Source organism: Castor canadensis, chromosome 9, assembly GCF_047511655.1.
Source record: "Castor canadensis chromosome 9, mCasCan1.hap1v2, whole genome shotgun sequence".
NCBI classification, from domain to species: domain Eukaryota; kingdom Metazoa; phylum Chordata; class Mammalia; order Rodentia; family Castoridae; genus Castor; species Castor canadensis.
Genome location: NC_133394.1, coordinates 100,518,300 through 100,538,985, shown reverse-complemented (window position 1 = coordinate 100,538,985; position 20,686 = coordinate 100,518,300). Strand labels below are relative to the sequence as shown.

At 36.2% G+C, this 20,686-nt stretch overlaps 1 protein-coding gene across 1 annotated transcript in view; it reads right to left on the bottom strand.

Moving 5' to 3' along the window:
* The window catches only part of LOC109674930 (transmembrane protease serine 11F), a 115,760-nt gene that overhangs the window by 13,402 nt on the left and 81,672 nt on the right, over positions 1–20,686 (bottom strand). Inside the window, exons 5-9 of the mRNA XM_020151792.2 lie at positions 12,645–12,712; positions 10,916–11,079; positions 7,253–7,291; positions 5,012–5,213; positions 1,806–2,065 (exon numbers count right to left, since the gene is read on the bottom strand). Of these exons, the coding sequence (XP_020007381.1) occupies positions 1,806–2,065; positions 5,012–5,213; positions 7,253–7,291; positions 10,916–11,079; positions 12,645–12,712 (733 nt within the window). The remainder of the gene's footprint in view (positions 1–1,805; positions 2,066–5,011; positions 5,214–7,252; positions 7,292–10,915; positions 11,080–12,644; positions 12,713–20,686) is intronic.

Below are 20,686 nucleotides of genomic sequence, written 5' to 3'. Positions count from 1 at the left end.
TAATCCATTTGGTAGCGTATTACTTAGAGGTGTCTTGTAATGGGAAGCAAAATTTTTGGCCAATGTGTGCCAGAAATCTGCAAAGAACTGGGTTGAGGTTTAGGAGGAGAGGTACTACTTCCCAGAAAAGGAAGTAAGTTAGGTCTTCTGGTGGAACTGTTGGTGGGTTGCTGTGAGCTGGCACTAAGGGAAGAAAAAATAAAGGCAAGGATATGCATGGAATATTTGGAATTTTTCCATATGATATAATTCTATAAAAAAGATCTAGATTAAGATGTATTAGCATTTACTTCCTAGTTTCTTCAGCATATCCTAGAGAAAACCTTAAATATTTTCTATCATAAAACATCTAATTAGTCTCTCTCTTTAGAGCAGAGTAAGCTAGTACTTAGAAATCTTAAGGTCTGGTTTTCAATTTATAAAATTCTTAGTCTTGATGTTTGTTTAGCACCCCTAAAGAGGCAGATACCATTATTTAATAAAATTGAAAATTCTCAAAACATTCATGCACCATTTTCATAAATATGACCATCATAAATTCTCATTAAAATGAGGAAAAGATTGAAATAAACAAAGAGAAAGCTATCATTAAGAGGTCAATATGAGAAGGGGATCAGGAACTAGAGAAAAGATCAGTTAGAGATGAATCAACTTAGAACGTAACACATTTATACATGGAAGCAATGCTAGGAATCTCCCTAAATAGCTATCCTTATCTCAACTAGCAAAAATGCTTTGTCTTTCTTATTATTGTTTATACTCTCTCTTCAACAAAATTAGAGGTAAGGGCAGAGCAGATTCTGCCTGAAAGCGAAAGGGAGAAGGAGGGAGAAGAAGGGGGTGGGGGGTAGGGGGGAGAAATGGCCAAAACAATGTATGCACGTACGAATAAATGAGAAAAAAAAAGATGTGATTTAAAGTATATGCAATCAAAGTTTCCATCTAGGAAGTATACAATTTGTAATTGGTTATTTCCATTTAGGAGGTATACAATTTGTAGTTTGCAATTAGTTACTCCCATAATATTTTGCCCTTTCTTTCATCATCTAATGTAGGGCTGTTCTTTTCTTCTATATTAGTCTCTCCCCTTTCCCTACTCCAATTTGAACTCAAAGATAGAGCTTTGTTCCTTTTACTTTTCAATTTATAGCTCCCTGTTCTGCCTGGGACTACACATATGGGAAGAATTACCATTATTTTCATTAAAAGTTTAAGAGGGTCTTCTCTACAACAAAATTAGAAATAAGGGCAAAATAGTTTCTGCTGGGTATTGTGGGGGGAGAGGGAGGGGACGGAGTGGGTGGTAAGGGAGGGGGTGGGGGTAGAGGGGAGAAATGAACCAAGCCTTGTATGCACATATGAATAATAAAAGAAAAAGGGAAAAAAAGAAAAAAAAAAAAAAGAAAGGAGTACCGCAACAGGAAGGTAAAACAGGTCCTGTTTGAGGGTTGGCACCAGTGGAGGGGGAAGGATATAAGTGAAGGGTGTAGGAGGGTGAATGTGGTGGAAATAATGCATACTCACGTATGAAAATGGAAAAATGAGACCTGTTGAAACTGTTCCAGGAATGGGGGGAAGGTTAATAAAGGAGAATGATGGAGGGGGTGAACTCAACTGTGATATATTGTGAGGACTTTGGTAAATGTCACGGTGCACCTCCAGTACAACAATAATAATAAAAAATTTTAAAAAGAAAAAAAAAAACAAAAACAAAACAAAAAAAAAAGTTTAAGAGTGATTCCTTAAAAAGTTTTGTTCAACCTTAGATCATTTTGTACCAACAAAATTAGTTTAAAACTACTCACCATCATCTACAATGGATCCAAATCCTGTGACAAATACACTTGTTTTGGGTGGCAACCTCATAGATGAATCTGGGAGACAAACTCTTTGGACTATACTTGAAAACTCAACTCGGGTAGTGAGCTGAGCCAAAGCAATGTCATTTTCATTTGTTTCTCTTTTGTAATTTTCATGAAGGATAATTTTCCCCACACTTCGTTTCACAGCAGGTGGTGTTATAGTTGTACCAAAAGTAACAATCCATTGACTTGGGTCTTTATTCCTGCAAAAAGTACAGGGTATGATTTGTAGTGTTTAATTTTATGCTTTATAAAAAAGAAAGATTGAGGCTGTATTTCTTCCCAACTATTGGAGTTGAGCTCCTGAAAGACCCCTGTAGTAAGAGAATTTACATTTGATGACTATAGAAAACAGACTTCTTACGATTAATGTAAATAATCTTATATAATTTATTAATTAGGATTATTAATTTCCAAGCTTTAAATTTCTGGTTTATTAGGAACTCTTCAGGTTCTCTTTCTTCTCTACTTTCAGTGAATTGGGTAAAAGTTAATTTTTATTTGTTTTAGATAACATACATACACCAGGAAGCATTTTCTCTTTGTACCAAATCCTCCATCCATTCTTATTTTATGACTTACTTGTTGTCTCCTGTTTACTGAATTTTATTGTGACCTTTGATGCTAGGTGGAATTTGTCTGCTGTGCAAGCCTTTGTGTGTACAGTGTTGTTTCTCCACCTACACCCATACCCATCCCTAGATTCAAGGGCTTAGCCATGCTCCCATTGCCTTTCATAGTAGCCTGGTCAGTACCCCTCTTACTAACTCCCCTTTCTTACAGATGCTTTTCTTTCCCACGGAGGTACATCAAAGACAAATTCTATCCAGTCCCATTATCTCTTTACCTCCCTAGTTCTTCTTCAAAGTCCATTTTACTATTTTAAAATTTATCCCCATCAAGAATAAATGGACATTTATAAAAACTTGATCCTCTGGGTAAAGGAAAATGATGAAGAAGGAAATTACAAAATGGATAATTTTAAAAGTGGATTTCCTCTTTCATGAGGGATTATCATGTTAGTGAATCATCAACTTTTAAGAATAATGAAAACTTGAAAGATCAGTGATTTTCAAAGTACTCTGAGAGACATCTGTTTGATTATTTATATGTTAAGGGAAGATTTTATTCAATGTAGATTTTTTAGAACTGGAACATTCATTTGAAAACTAGACAATAGATACTAGAATTCTAGGAGATATAATAACATATATGACTTTTAGGCCTTAGGGAGTTCACAAACTAATTGGAAAGACAAAGTAGAATGATCCCATTCCTTTATGCATTGTCAATGAGAGAGGAAGTCTCATGTAACAGTCTCCATTCAACATATTTATGGATAAGAACACTGGAAATGCTCAGGTCTCTTGACATTTCGTCAAGAACATTTTCCCCATCCACATCATTTCACAAAGACTGGGATAATTTTTCAGACATAAAGGTGCTAAGATTGGTCTTAAACTTAATTTTTAAAATATACTATTTCTTTAGAAGAAAATGCATTTACAAAGGGTAAAGACTATTTGGTTAACTACTATATTGTCTTCAAAATACCTCTTTGTTCCCTTTCTCAACAGTGTATCATACTGTGTAATTATATGATATTTTATCACTTCCCAAATTTAACCCTTTTACTTCAGGATCATCACATTACTCAATGCTTTTGGATTATTACTATCATCAATATAAAATATTCAATAGCTGTGTTTTTCCTATCTTAAAAATTCTTCCTTTGGCTGTACAACTTCCATCAAATGTCAAATTTCTGGCACTCATTGAAAGTGGTTTTAAACTTACTATAACCAATCCTCCTTTTTGTCTCTCTTGAATTCATTCCCATCTCTGTCACACCACCAAAACTTCTCTTATCAAGATCACCAGTAATATTTGTTTTATCAGTACTTCACTGCCCAGTTCCCATGCAGGTCTGTTAGTCCATAGAGATGGCAATGGACCTGCTGAAGCAAGTTTTTCAATTGCCACATTTTATACTCCTCACTAAACATTAAGTTGATATTTTGGCTTTATTTTCTAACAAACATTAACAGAGATCAGTTATAAATTAAAGTGGATAATATTCTCACTAAAATACAAGTGCAAACATTGATGGACTGTGTAAATATGAGAAAATCAGAAAGTTATAACAAAAGCAATTGGGACACAAGTTCACCTCTAAAGCACAATGCTACTTATTTTGGGATTCATAATATACCTAAGTGAGTCTCTTCCCTAATACATAGTGACAATCACCTTAAATTCATTAGGTCATTCTCATGACACCTCTACTCCATAAAGAATGTCACAAATATCTTAGAACCATTTGAGCTCTTGCCTTTAGAAAAATGATAAAAAGCCTCCTAGAATCACCACAGAAAATCTTCTTCAGAAGGATAAACAAACAATGCCACTGGACAAAGGGACTTTATTCAGAATTTTTAACCTTTTGAGACTTCAAAAGAACAACTTTCTGTAGCCTGATGGCAAAACTTCAGAAAGAAAAGATGGTGTGTACCTGATCTCCTCAGGCAATAGAGTGCCTGGGTATGTCTATGATGAGTTTTGACATTATTGAGTTTTGAAAACAACAATTATGAAAGCCCAAACAGAGAAACTACTGCTGGGTTGTATAGGACCAGTGTTCCATACTGCAAGGTCAGTGTGACAGGGTAACTGGTCTCTTCTGCCATCCACATGCTTCCCTGAATTGTACAAGTTCACGGAATTTCTTGGATAATGCAATGATAAAGGAGAGCCTCAGGAAAGATAACTACATTTTTTTTCTTATTTATAAAGTAATGATGGATATTGCCAATGGGAAGTGAAAGGGGTTAATGGTGGGGGAACAGATAGCTAACTTTTCTCCTTGAGTATGTGGAAGAGATTAAACTTATTGCATGTATGTCTTTACATTAAAATAAGTTATGATATCATAGGAAAGATAGCACTAAGATCACATTGACATAGGGAAATATATGGTAAGAAGTGCCAATGACACAAACCAAATATTATGGATGGGGCATAGAGCAAGCATAATATATTTAGGGGACAGAGCAAGGTCCTCCCTGAGTGGAACAGAAGATAAGCTGAGATTGCACTCTTCCCATGCACTGACTCAATAGCAACGCCCCCAATGGCCAAAGTGAACTTACTTCCGGAAACAGTGAGCTGCTGTGAGCAGCCATGTGTTACTGATGAGGGTGGCCCCACACTGATGTCCTGCTCCTATGAGCTGCAGGCTGGCCTGCCATGGCCACTCCCCTTCCATGGCAGCTTCTCTTCCTTGGACAATCCTTTCAGTAGAAGAGGACGCTGGTAATGGCATGTTTGAAGATGTCATTCTAATCCCACAACCTGTCACAGAAAAACATGTTAGGTTGTTTTCACAAAAATCAAAAACAATCTGATTTATAATGGGTAGAATTACCCAGAAAATCCATTGCCCTTGCCACTCTTTAATCCATTCTTAGTCCTCAGCCTCTGAAATTATTTTGTATAGGTCCTACGGGTGGTACTGAGCCTCAGAAGAAATATTGACTAACATGTCATAGCATCAGAGCAATAACTGACTTCTGTCTCTCTATATAAAACATTTGTGGATGGTTAATGTGAAACAAAAAATCACAAATAATATTAAAATAGAGTCAAAAAACTTTTTTGTTTGTTTGGTTGACTAGGGTTTGAACTCAGCTTCTTAAGCCATGCCCAGAATCCTTTTGCTTTTAGTTTGTTTTTCATATAGGGTCTGTGCTTTTGGCCAGCCTCTGATTGCACTCCTCCTATCTCTGCCCCCTGAGTTGCTGTAATTACAGTCTTAGGCCACCATGACTGGCTTGTTTTTGAGATAGGGTCTTCTTGGGCTGGCAGAGTGGCTCAAACTGTAGAGTGCCTGCCTAGCAGTATGAGACCCTGGGTTCATTTCCCAGTATTGACAAAAATGTAGAGATAGGGTCTTGCTAATTTTTGCTTGAACTGGTCTTGAGCCACAATCTTTCTACCTCTTGAGTTGCTGGGATTACAAGTGTGCACCATCACACCCAGCTAGCAAAGACAGTTTTAATTACATGTAGAAAAGAATTGCAATTTTGGAAAACACGGTTTCCCAAAGGAAAAAGTCCAAAGGGACTTGAACTTTTATAACAGAGAGATGTGGATATGGCAGTTTAGCAGTCTTTGAAAGAAATAAGCCAGATTGAGGCAAGTTCAGAATTTTAAAACTGGTGAAAACCATGGTTTCGTTAAATTTGTTAGTCTATTGGAATGTCTAGATTGGGAGTCAAACTGGCCAATCTGGCATATTTCAAACCTTGGGAGCTATTGCTATGTTCAGGAAAAATGTTCCCTTTGGTGCATTCAGTTCTTGGCAGGATGTCTATGTGGTAATCTGCCCTGTCAGCAAATACCTAAAGTGCAGAAAAGGATTTTTGTTCTCTGTTTGACCATTCCATAGTAATTTGACTTTTATTTCTTCAATAGATAATTTATTGAGCATCAGAAATGTATAGATCCTCTGCTGAGTGTTTTAGATATATATTTATAGCAACACACATTTTGCTTTTTTTTTTTTTTGGTACTGGAGCTTGAACTCAAGACCTCAGGCTTGCTAGGCAGGTGCTCTACCACAGCAGCACACATTTCAGATGAGAAAACTAAGCTTTGGGGGGCAAACAAAAATTGCTGGAGGTCACTCAGATAGAGAGGAATATAAAATTAGGAGGATCTACACAAAGACAATAGTATCTTTACTACTGACATAAAGTCCAACATTGAGTGCAGGTCATGATTTGCCCTTCATATGACCTAGAAGAATCAAATTGTTGTCTTTGCCACACCTGTATTATAATAGTTTTGAACATTAATGATTCTTTTTAATCTCCTAAAATTTGAAACACTAGCTAAAACAAATGCTTCTCTGATATCAAATCCTCAATTGGTTAGACTTTAACTCAACCTTTCAAAAGACTTAATAGCTATGTATTTACCCACAAAGACTCAAGATAAGTATGGACTGTGGTAAGTATGGTGGCAAAAGAGGAAGAAAATATACATAGTGGCTATTTCAATAACAATACAACATTACAGAAAAAATTAAGAAAATCTTTAGCTCATTACCATTTTAAAGCACTCTCTTGAATTACAAGAGAATAATAAGAGAAATATTTAACTAGAATATAAATATAATATCTAGAATATAGTATTTTATAAGCCAAAAACTTAAAATTACATTTGGTATAAACTTATACATTTGATATATTATGTATTTAGAATAATAAAAAGACTAAGTGCTTGATTTAAGAAAATGTAAAATAAGCAAAAAACCCCTGACAAATTGTAGTCTTATTTTTTTGTTTTTACTATGAAACTAGCAGTTACTAGTTGAATTTGGAACTTACGGCTATTGAGAAGATTTCTCATCTTTCTGCTATCAAGAGCTGGAATAAACAAAACATGAATTAGTTGGCATAATAATTTACTCCCATTTTCAGATTATTTTGTTCAAATGCTCCTTAATAGCAATGCTAATTATCTAAGATAGCCATATTTGAAGAGGGTGTGGGATTTTTTTAATAACCAAATAATATACAAACAATCCTCTACTCTGATTTAAGTTTTGGCTCAAGTTGTAAAATTTCATTTGAAAATAAAATCATAGAATATTTTATTTTCTGATTTTGTTTCAGAAACGTAATAAGAAATCAGAAAATTAGCTGGATATGGTAGTCATGCCTGTAATCCCAGCTACTTGAGAGGCAGAGATAGGAGGACCCTGGTCAAGGTCAGCCCAGGGAAAAAGTTAGCAGGACACTATCTCAAAAACAAGCCAGCATAGCAGCCCATACCAGTGGTCCCAGCTACTCAGGAGATACAGGCAGAAGGATTACAATCTGAGGCTGGCCTTATCAAAAGTGTGAGACCCTATCTGCAAAACAAATTAAAAACAAAAGGATATAGCGTGTCTCAAAGTGGTAGAGTAGCTGAAAGGCCTGAATTCAATCTCCACAATCTCTACTCTTTCTAAGAGAGAGAGAGAGAGAGAGAGAGAGAGAGACAAAGAGAAAGAGAGAGAGAGAGAAGAAGAAGAAGAAGAAGAAGAAGAAGAAGAAGAAGAAGAAGAAGAAGAAGAAGAAACGTAAAAAGTAGGAAAGAATAGATAAGAATAAATGATTCTGAATGCTTTCTTTGGGAGCTTCAGCAAAAGACAAAGGAGAAGAAACAACCTCCAACTCCCATCACAACTGGTGTTCACCAGACTATATGGTTTAGGCATATTCCCAGTGGCTGGTGAGGGCTAATCCATGGTTCTAAAGGTATCGCAGACCCTTAGGGATCCAATTTCAAGGCCCTGGTCTAGCAAAAACTGAGAATCTTGTCCATGCAAGTTGATGACTTTCTCTTAGGATTCTCTCTCATGGTGAATGCCAGGGAAGTTTGTGGCTCAGGTAACAGACACTAAGGGCAGGGTGTAAAGCTCTTTCATAAACTAGTCCAAAATCCTTATCCATATACAGACTCTCACTCTACTTCATGCTTCCCTTCTGTGACATCCTTTTCCTTTCAAAATTATTTATTCCTGTTCACTGAAACCCAATTACATTGGATTTTTGTTAGATCAGTAGTCATTTGCTTTCCTTTGTTTGGCAGAGGGAAAATGGAAAGTTACACTTTTTTTTACAGGGACATATCCCTGTAAGAGAGGAAAAATTTCTTCAGCCTTTCTTGGGTTCCTGGCTAGGACTGACATAAAACTGACAAAGACAGATTAGCAGAAGAAAATATGCAGATTTTAATAGTTTTATATATATATATATATATGACATATATATATATATATATATATATATATATATATATATATATATATATATATATATATATGACACAGGAACCTTTAGAAATGAAGACACAAAGACCCAAGGGAAACTTAATTCTTAGGTCTGATGAAGAACAGACAGTCGTGTACTGTAGAAATGTAATTGGATAAAAAGATTTGATCTAATTGTAGTAATCTGAGAGAACCCAACAGGGTCTGTTTAGAGTCTCCTCGAACTTCTGGGTAGTTTTTGGTCTTCTCCAGAGCAGGAGCCCTCAAGAAGAAGAGTCTGTTGATCTGTCAGAGAAGATAGGTCAGAGAATTTCTATATGCCAGCTCTTGAAAGCAAAAGGGAAGTTAAAGTAGTAGTTCTAGGTTCTGTCTTGCTTTGGGGAAGAGGAGTTCTAGTTTCTATGGCTTCCCTTGGGGAGAAAGGAGAGTAGAAGAAAGGAAGAGGGAAAAGGCCAGAGACATCTTGCTTCTAAGGCTTTTTAAATTTCCTTCAGTTCAAAGTACTTAGCATACCAAGGCCATACTTTGGGGTATTTTATTCTGAGCCATGACATATCAAAGACAGATGTGACTCCCAGTCCCTAATAGAGGTTTCCTAGCAATAACTCTTTGTTTAAATAAATGACCTGTGTGCAGCCAAAAAAAGAGATGCAACTGATTTTTGTTATTGAGCACATGAGTGAATGTACTCATAAGAATATTAAAACAACCTGTATAATAAAAAGAAAGCTACCAAAGCAAAAACTTTTCAAAATTGTAAAACAAGAAACTACAACTTCAACACTTTTCTAATAGATTTTTACTTCAGAATATATGATCATGCCATAGAAACGGTCATATTATTAGAAAGTGAAGTTTAACTTGAGATTTCCTTTCATAGAATGTGGAAAAACATCATATTTTAGCTTGCAATATCACTGATTAACAAGGTAAATACCATACTCTTTATTATTTCTAGTTACTTCATGAAAAAGTTATACTTAATGTTTGGAGGGATTCTAACACAAGATGTATTTGAAGATTTGCAAGTCCCTTACTTCTTTTATACTACATCAGAAGCAACTAAACTTGTAAATATATAATGAAAAGTGATAATAGAGCTGGAATACCTATTATTGCATTGAGATGCATACTACAGTTTGAGACAGCAGTAAGAAAATAAAAAAGGTGCAAGTCTTATTCCTGAGATGTAAAATCTTATTCTCTTCCTCTTGTGTATTGGCAGTGAAAAATAGAAATTCCTCTTGGGTTGGATTACAACTAATTGTAAGGTGATCTTAACTTTAGTTTCGTAACCTTTTTTTTTGGCAGTTCTGGCATTTGAACTCAGGGCCTCATGCTTGCTAAGCGGGTGCTCTACCACTTGAACCACTTCAGCTAGCCCTTCATAAACTTTTTGAACTACATTTTCTGCTACTTGGGGAAAAAATAAACAAGAACTTTCCTGATTTTTTCTTTTTAGGGGAATGGGGAGCAAATAAAGGAATAATGAAAAGTAGTTTTAAGTTGGAAATAAGCTAGAGGACTCTTTGCAGTTCTATCACTCTTACTATAGGAGTAAACCTTTATAAAAATGTCTGTTTCATTGATATTATAAAAACTAACCCCCCCATAATTGACATTTAAAGACCTCTGAGATTCATAATACTGGTGTGTAATTCTAGCCCAAGGCATAATAATCCCATGTCTCACAACTTCTTTGAGGCTTATGATCCTAACTTGTAAAATGATGAAAATAATGCCTACCCCTTCCAGCTTTTGTAAGAATCTAATATATTATGTAAGAAAAAATTAGAGACTCTATCAAAAACCCTAGTAATATATATTTAAAAATTATAATACTAAATTTTGCCTCATAGTAAATACCTATTTTAGGTTTTTTTGTTTTTGTTTTTGTGGTGCCAGTGGCTTGAACTTCAGCCACTCCATCAGCCCTTTTTTTGGGTGTGCTAGGTATTTTCAAGATAGGGTCTCATGGACTGTTTGCCTGGGCTAGCTTCAAACTGTGATCCTCCTGAACTCTGCCTCCTGACTAGCTAAGATTACAGGCATGAGCCACCGACACCCAGCCCTATTTTAGTTTTATTCCATTCTGACATGTTTATAAGTACTGCATTCTTATAAGAATGCACATAGGAACATAGGAAAATGCATCAACCAAATTCTTATGAAAAATAAGAGGATTGAGAAGAAAGAAATATAATAATGGCAAATTAAAAAAGAGTAAACTTACGTGTGAGCCTAATTGATGGTTTATTTATAGTCAAAGGCAACTGTTTAATCTTCAGACTTTGGTATAAAATCCTTTCAATTTTTTTCTTGATTTGTTCAGCACTATCAGTAGATGGGTATCGAAACATGAGCACCATCAGAATGTTGACACCTTGTTCTTCTGGACTGAAGAACAAAATAGAGAACAAGTCATGCCATTCCTCTAATCATGAGCTCTTTTTTACCTCTTATGACTCATTAAAATTTTTTAAAAAACACAAAGGATGTTATACGGGCATGCCACATTTAAAATGATATCTAAAGGAAATAGGACTGGATTTATAATGATCACAAAGTTTTGGGAGCACTGTAGAAGAAATAAAGGTGACATGCTAGAAATATTGATATTTATGATACTGGACAAGATACATTCCTGAAAAACAATCATCTCTGCCTTTCCTTCACTCATAGTTTAGATGGTTTTTAGGAAGAGCTGCTCATGAAATCATATTTAACATGCACTTAAAGGATTTGCTTTGTAAGACATTTTGAGAATAGTTGTAATGAAGGTCATTATTCTTCAGAGTGGTGTGGCAGAGATAATGCTTTTGTTTACCAAGTTCCATGCTTCTCAAGCAGAGAGCTAGATTTCATTTCTAGCCACTCTTAGAACTCTTTAATGTTTTTTTGGCAAATGGGATGTTGGTAGAAATGCTGTCTCCTGCTTCTAGTCTTGGCTCCTAAAAATCATGCTATGCTCTTCCCTTGTCTGCTAACCAGAAGCAGAAGGTCCTGTGGGCAGTTTCATCCCACAGCACCCACCTTTTTGCCCCACTTCTGACTCTATAAATGGTCCCAGGGAAATGAGATAAAATTTTGTTATATTAAAACACTGACATTTTGGTGTTTAGTTAATAAATGAATAGAGAAATCAGCTTATACTGGGAAATGATTTGATCAATGATTCAAATCCATACATTTATATTGGGATGTGTAGAATTGGAAAGCCTTTAATATCTTTTGAGAATTCATTTAATTTGAAAGACAAAAGAAAAAAGAAATGAAAGAAAGGAAGGAAAGGAGACAAGGAAAGAGAGAGGGTAGGTAAAAGTAAAGAAGACATAAAAGAAGGAAGAGCAAGATAAAGAAAAGGTATTGGCTCCTTATTCACTTAATTATTTATTTTACTGCTAAGAAGTGAAGAAAACAAGAAATATTACAAATATATATCAATACGGAATCTAGGTTTTTTAGACATTGTACAAAAACATTCATGATGAATTCTAGTAACAAAATTTAAACTCTGACAAAAACTCCATACTTAACTTATACATACTATCTTTCAAATTAAAGTAAAAGTACATTTTGAAATAACACCAAAAATGTATTAGTATTACAGAAAAACCTTACTAACAGAGAAGGCCTTAGACTGATGGTTGTGTAAGCTTAAAATGAGAATAAAAACAACTGCAATTCTACTTAGCCTCTTGCTTACTGGGTGGGATGGTGTTAACAGCACCATCTTATTCCTCCCCTTCCTATCTATTTTTTATTTTTTCTATCTATTAACTGAGATTCTTTTGTCATAGAGTAAGTTACATATGGAAAAGGATAGGCAGTACAACCTGGGTTGCTTAAAATCTATGAAACTCTTTGCTATACATAGTTTCTCAGGGAGGCTAAGCAACCATGTGGATCAGATACCTCATCTTAACAGTTTTGGTTTGGAGTTACAAACCAAGTCCACATACCTTAATCTGATAACATGAGATTTGATAAATCGGCCTCCTCCAGAAGAACGTTGAAATATCCTAGACATCTGATTAAGAAACAAGTATTAGTCTAACAAAAAAAGTTACTTCTTTTTGTATCTAGAGGTTCAAGGAAGGTGTTCAGTTGCCACCACTGAAATTGTCCTTTCAGAGCCATAAGACAAAACCAGAGTTTTAATCCTTGTGGAACTGAACAATCTCAATAAAATTATTTAAATTCATTAAGCCTTTGTAAAATTAGGTAACAGCAATGTCTGGCTCATATAGTTAATTTGATAATTAAATAAAATTATATCACATATTTAAGAGATTGATCATGTTACTTTTAGTATGTGTTGTTTTTAAGAATGCATTCTCATTTCTAAGGAACTCACCCTGTTTGCTGGACTCATTCCTGACTGTGGCATTTAGTTCATTTTTTTTCACCATGGGAGTTTGAACTCAGGGCTTCACAGTTGCTAAAAAGACACTCTATCACTTGAGTCATGCCCTCACCTCTCTAGTTCACCACTAATACCAGGTTTCTTGATTTTTTTCCTACTGAAGATTGAACCCAGGGCTTCCTGCTTGCTAGGCAAGTGTTCTTTCACTTGAGCTACAACTCCAGTCCTTTTGTTTTTATAGTTTTTTTAGATAGAATCTCTTAACTGGACTTGAACTCTCAATCCTCCTATCTCCTCCTTCTGAAGAGTTGAGAATATAGACATGTGTCACCATGTCTGGCTGTGTTTGCTAATTTCTTAAGTGATTAAGCCATTACTAGACCATTTGACATAACTTGTAACAACATCTGTCCTGTGACCTGGACACCCTGACTTTGTTAGTCATCTCTCTATGACATGCAGGCTATCACACCTGGAACTAGAGTTGGTAATCATTTTCACTACACTTCATACCATCAGTATTTCATTCGTTAGTTTTTCTAGTCTGAACCTGTGAAAGGTTTTGGATGTTCAGAGAACTGATTTCTAAAGTCCTGGTTCCCTAAAAAGAGACCTGCTGGCTGTTGAGGCTCTGCCCTAGAGTCAAAAGAGTGCTGAACTGAAAGTCAGAGCTAAGAAATCACAGGTCCATGTAGGTTACATAAGGTCCACTTCCATAGTAAGTCATGTCCACCAATTATTATGTTCACTGGGAATAAGAAATAATGTGTCTTTCCTCACAAGGTTTCTTCATCTCATGGACTCCTCTGAACTAGTAACAATGCAGAATAGGTTTTACCTTATAAATATTAAATCCATTCCCTTGTTTCAATTCCATTACTATGGTTTAAAATAAGCTCCTCAGAAACATGTTTATGCAGTTCTACCCTATTTTCTCTCCCTTCAGTTGTTCCCTCACAATGCTAGCAACCAATGATCTCTAACATACAATCCCAGGAATATTATATGCTCCTTCTAGTCCATTGTCTCCCTCAATGAGAGCATCATAATATTATCCCTTCATAAATTATGGCCTGGGCTCACATTATTTGCCATGCAAGGAAGGTTCCAAAGATATATCATTCAAGGCATGCTCTAAACATACTGGGGATAGCCAGCTGGATGTAAGAGCTCTACTCTTGGAAACAGTTCCCAGTCCCAGATGTGAGCATAGATACTTTTCCACCACAATTAGAGGAAAAGAAGAGCAGACAGGAAGAACTGAGAAGTGTTTGCCCAGATAGACCTACCACTCCAAGGTCTAAGGCATGCCAGAGTACATTCATGTCCACATTGAAGATATTGACTGTGATCTTGGTAATAACTCGAAGCCTGAGGATGCCCTGACTTTGAAAATACCTTAAACTAAACTGGAATGCTGCTGGAAAAACAGGAATAAAAACCATCACATAAACTTGAGCTGTGCTAGAGATTTCAGGATCTTCTTGTCCCTAAGAGCTAGAGGATACAATCAATGTTAAGAAGGATGACCCAACAAGGAAAGTAGTACACACCAAGATGAAGATACTTCTTTGATGGGTGATCCCTATACATTTTAGGTTTGTGCTTCCAAAGAGCTGAAATATTAGCTTGTCACAATCTGAGGCTAATTCATCTATAATATCCCAGTACATTCATAACTGAGATAGCAAGTGTAACAGCGTTCAGCTCCACTTTGCCCAGATACCTACAAAATGTGAAACTAAAAATGCTAGTAAGAAATACCATCAACCTTTCAAAGAAACCTGGAAGGGGAATGCTGCAAGCTTGGCTGCCTCCTGCCACATGTAGGGGGCAGAGTGGCCTACAGGCCCCCACTGCAAGGGCTTAGGGGAGGGGTGGGGTCCATGGCTGAGATGCCAATCATGATGTTGCTGTCCAAAGTAGCCTCAAAGGACTCATGTCTAAGTGAGGAATGGCTTCAGGGGCTGGGTGCCCACAGAAGAAGGGCACAGGATGGAAGGCAGGGACAGAGGTAAGAGTCTTCCTTCCACACCTATTGATGTCCCCATGGGCAGTGCTCATTAGACAGGTATCATCCACCCCCATTTCCTACAGCTTCCTGGGGTGCCAGGTCCCACTGTAGCCTCCTCCCACAGATTCCTGGGGTATTTGCATAGGTGAAATGAGGGGGTGGCAAAGCCTCTTATCTACTAATTTAATTGTTCTTTCCTAATCACACTAAATTGGCCTACATCTGGGAGACTTTGCACATTCACTTCCCTCTTCCTACAATTTACTTTTTTAAAAAATGTTTTGCTACTTTGGCAAATTTCTTCCACCATAGCTTTGCTTTCCCTGAGAAACTCTGATGATGATTAAATTGTCTTTGATTTACCTTTCTCAAACAAAGCTTAACACTCCTTTATTTGAACCACTTTGGGCATCTTTTGAGGCTATTATTGTAATTATTACACTGGTTTGCATAGTGTCCCTCCTCTAGTTTATGAGCTGTGTGTGAGCAGGAGTTTGATTAATTTTTGCACCTCATTGCTCCACACATTGTCTGGGTTAAAACAATCCCTCAATGCTTGGCTGATGAGTAAATGCATAAATGAACAAATGAGTCAATAAAACGAGACTCAACAATGCAGTAAGGAAAATAAATCCTAGCACATTGTTTTATTCACAAATGGTCTTGCCAACCACCAGGTCTAAATTTCCTAAAGCAAGGTGGAAGCTAGGAGACCTTGGGAATAATTTCAATGCCATTCCATGGTTGTAGTCAGAGCTGAATCAAGCTACTTAGGACTTCACTGAGCTTCTCTGAGCCCATTTATTTCAATCTTTCAAAGAACAGTGAGAAAAGCCAATTTTAAATGTCTCCAGTCCTTTAAATAAATTTCCTCTTATACTCTTATAATAGAGTATAAGAAAATACTGAGAATCTATTTAAACTCAAATGTAATATGATCAAACTGTGGTTCCTTGAGGTGTTGACCTATATTTAAAAATGTATTGATTCTGATATAGTACAATACTATTGTCACCATTAATAAAAAATAGTTTACATGTATTAAATTCCTGCTGCATTATGGGCATTGAACTGACTCACTTATTTAAACCTCACACTTCCTTAGGAGAAAAGTACTATTCTGATCATCTCTTTGTTAGATGAAGAAACTGAAGTTCAGGATGCTTAAACTTGATATGAATTTAGAGAAACTGGATTTAGATTCTGTTTTTAACTACAGTAAGTGACATCAACATTGCTTGGTTGCTTACATGCTTGAAGATAAATGTTCAGTTTTGGAGAGAGAGTGTTAAAGAAAAATGATTCGATGGCACTTGTTAAAGCATCACAAGGAATACTCTATTCAGGGTTGTTGCCATAGATAAATATAGTGGGGCAGAGAAACTGGGCTCAACTCTGAATAAAGAATGAGCAAGTGGGAATTTACAGCTAAAGAGCAAGGTAGAGGTCAGTGCATTAAAAATTACAGAGGAAACAACAGGGTTAAGGAAGTTACTCTGGTTAAAACTACTTAAGATTCTTGCTGAAGACAGGACAAGGCAATCACATATCACCTGGGGGAAAATGAAGGAAATGAAATCTAATCAGATATTGATGATGATCACATATTGAGGATGTGAGGTTCTACTAAACTGGTAGAGTTTGCTATAGCTGGATTTTGTAAGGAAGCACACAGATGAGCCTACCAGAAGATTCAGAAGCCCAATTTAGGTTTGGCTAGGAAAGAAGCTTTGTCAGGGGATAGGAAGATGCCCAGCATGTGAAGGGCCAGGTTTGATCTTCAGCACCGTAGACAAATATGTTTAAAAATATGCCTTGTCCTTGAATCTAAATCTCATCCAAAGACAACATCCTAATAAGTTGTTTTCTATTCTCCTCCAAAGTTTAATGAGGACTAAGGGAACTTTTCCTCTTAAGATACCTAATAATTGCTATAACCATTTTCTGGAGAAGTTTAACTCATATGAATATTTTCTACTGGGAACTCTGTAATATTATATTTAATCCAAACTAGTAATTGTATTCTTCCTTTTTATGGTCCAAATCTAAGAATAAGTTTACTTGTAATTATTTCATTTAAAAAAGATAGTATCTAATATGATATGATAATATTATTCATTTACCATGAAAGCAGATCCTAATCGTAGTCCTTGGTTTGAACTCTAGCATTAGAAAAATATGTTTGAAACAGTGCATGTGGCTCCAACTTAATAAGTTGGTACCATGCCCAGTTACTGTTTATGGCAAGCTTGAGCTTGTACCTTTCCTCTTGCTGGGAACTGCACACTTATTAAGTCCTCAAGAGAGATCAGTAGTTACGGGATACCAGTTAGGGAATTCCTCTTTGGGATCCACCCATGAAAATAAGTCAGGCCACTCCTGTAAATTTCCTGTTTCTGTAGGGGGAACATGGACCAGCAGAGAACAAGTACAATAACAAAACTGATTCATTTTCCCTTTCCTCTCCGGGAAAGATTCCTGCTAACTCATAGGAGTTTTCCCTCTCTGATATTTGAATACACTGATCATTCCAGTCACATCATATACTTTGACAATTATATGCAGCATGGTGGCAGTTCTCATATTGTCTCATAACATTGTTACCTAGGTTTTCATTTTGTGTTCTTTCCCATGCATAAACTTCCATACATAAGATTATGAATTCCTTTCAGTAAGGGACTTACTGATCTTAATATTCTTTGTAGCCTTGCACACAGTATACAATAAGATTTTCATCAATGATTCATTGCTTCTCCAGCTACAGTTAATCTTTTTTTGTCAGCACTGGGGTTTGAACTCAGGGCTCCCACATTCTAGGCAAATTCTCTACCACTTGAACCATGGCTCCAGTCCTATTTGCTTTAGTGTTTTTCAGGTAGAGTCTCATGCTTTTGCCCAGTCTAGCCTCAGACCATGATCCTCCTATCTCTATCTTCCAAGTAGCTCATGAGCTACTTGCCTGGCTCCAGCGATGATTAATCTTCATCAAAATTGTGAAGGAAAAATACTCTTGTACTCCTTTGTGGCTATTTCATTATACCTGTCTACTTCCCTTTCTGTCACTTTTTTATTCATTCAGTATAATCAGGAGTCTCTTGTGTTTGAGAAACAGTGTTGAATAAAAAAATATTGAATAAAACTGATGCAGGCCTTAAACTCAAAACAGATTGGTAGACAATAATAAATAGGAAGATATTAATCACCAAAGGCCATTAGTAAAGTAATATGTACAGGATGATGGCTAGGGAACTATAACAGAGAAGAGTTCTCTAAGTAGGTCATGTTTAAGTGATACTCAAAGGAAGAGGAACTGACAACAGAAATCAGGATTGTGGGGCAATTTTTAAGAAATGGAAAGTACAAAGTATCTAATAAAAGGCACATGTGGGTACAGCACAGCAAGCAAGGAGGAGAATGTCAAAGTTGGAGGAGTCATTTGAGCCAAAAAATGCAGGAGTTTGAAGAATATGGTGAAGAACTTGGATTTTATTCTAAAGACATTTGGAAGCCAATTATGAAGTTTTAAGTAAAAGAACAGTAATATGTGTCTTTAAAAGGTCATTCTGATTGCTATGCAGATATTAGAAGGATCCCAAAGTAGAAACAGTGACAACTGAGTTGCCTACTTGAGTAGTTTAAAAGGGGGATAATAACTTGGAGGTAGAAACATGACTCGTGAATGGATTTGACATGAAAAGCAGGGAAATGTAGACATTCTGGCAATTAGTGGTGTCATTCACTGAGTGGGAAAAAGTAGGAGTGGGACAATGTGAGAAGGAGCAATATTCAAGAATTGGATTTAGACTTTGTAACTTTGAGATGCCTGTGAAAGATCAAGGAAGAAATGCCAAGTAGACTGTTGAATGTATAGGGTGGCACAGTTTTATCCATATTGTTCAAATGGAACTAAACCTGTCACTTTCTCCAATCCCCCACAACAGTGGCACAGTTTCATCCTCTTGGTCACACTGTTTAAGATGTGACCATTTCAAATGAAACAGGACAGGCATTTCAAATTTGACCAACCAGATAATAAGATTGCTTCCTTGAACACTTATTCAAGGGCACTTATGGAAATTTTTCTTTTGTCACTTCAGTTAGTAATCTAGGAAAAGTAAACATAAAGTAGCTGTTAGCAATATTTGCCATATGAAGAATAATAAAAAGAAAGAATATAATCCCAAAGACACTGTTTGATCCCCTAAATCCACCCATACCTGAAACCAGAAGTGTCTCTGCATTTTTCCTGTAGTCTTCTCTTTATTTATCCGTATCTTTACTTTGACTTCTAAATTGGGTTCTGTTATTTGCCACTACAAGTGTCTGATTATGCTAATGGAGGAGGTAATTCACAAATTTACAGAAGAAAGAGAAGCAAAGTCAGGATCATGCCTTCCTTGAATGATCTGGAGGATTAGGTCAATGGGAATTTATTGCTATAGGTGCTTACCAAGGAAATAAAAATGTTCTCTTCCTTTAAAAATTTCTTAAGAAACTGGATTCACTTACATGATGATGAATTGTGATGAAAGAATTGAAGCACAGAAATATATTTATTTATATAGGTGTAAATTTATAAATTTATTTTCTACCCAAATTGCATTTAGTGGGTGGATATGCTCATTCACCAGGTTCTGACAATGTTGACTGAGAACAGCTTATACCTGCACTTCTCCAGAGGCCTGTGCTTATCTGACCTGAGTCTGCCCTGCCCAGTGACATCTGGAAAGTTATGCTCTACCTTCTCTAAGCAGAACTTTTTCTTACAAGGCAAACAGCCCTGTTCTTTTACTTCTGCATAGAACCATCTCTGTGGTATAATCTAGGGCCCAGATCTCCAAGAGAAATCCAGCTGAACCTTTTGAAACTACATATGTGTCTTGTTTCTTCTTTGCCTTTTCCTGTGTTCCCCACTCTTTTACAAAATTTTCCAGAAAGTTTTTGGTTAATAAATCATTTAACATTTAGTCATAGATTCTGCTTCTTGGAATCTATCCCACACAAGAACAAATTTATTGAAGCTAGAGAAATGTTATACATCTACATCTATATTTTGGAAGATCTGTTCTCAAACATCTCCAATTTTCAAGTGAAGTTTAGCTTGCAGCTAGGAAAGGATTCAATAAACTTCAATGGAAAAGTGTTTTTAAAGGTAATTTTTTTTTGTCTCCAGGAAAGTTTTATATTGCAAACATTATTTTCTTGAAATAAGAAAAACAAAGGAGGGAGGGAGAAAGGAAGCAAGACAAGAAAAGGAGGGAGGGAAGGGGGGAGGAAGAAAGGAAGGAAGTTGGTTTAAAGATAGTCCTTCAAATTTTGTTGTCGTTTTAGAGCATAAGGAATCCCACAAACAAGGTTTCAGTAGACGCTATCACTGAAACGGGAACTTAGAAAAGTATAGAGCCAGCACCTGTAGCCTTTCAACACTAAAAGTGCTACATAGAAGATGGAAGTCATGGGAATTTTCCAGTCTTCATTTTGAAAATCATCTACCTATCCAACTATAATATTTGCCATGTCATTTAGAGCATTAACTTGGTCGATTAATCTGAGCATTTATTTCCAAAGTAAAGTCAATATATCATAGAAGGAATGGAGAAATACCAGAACTTCTATTTATATTT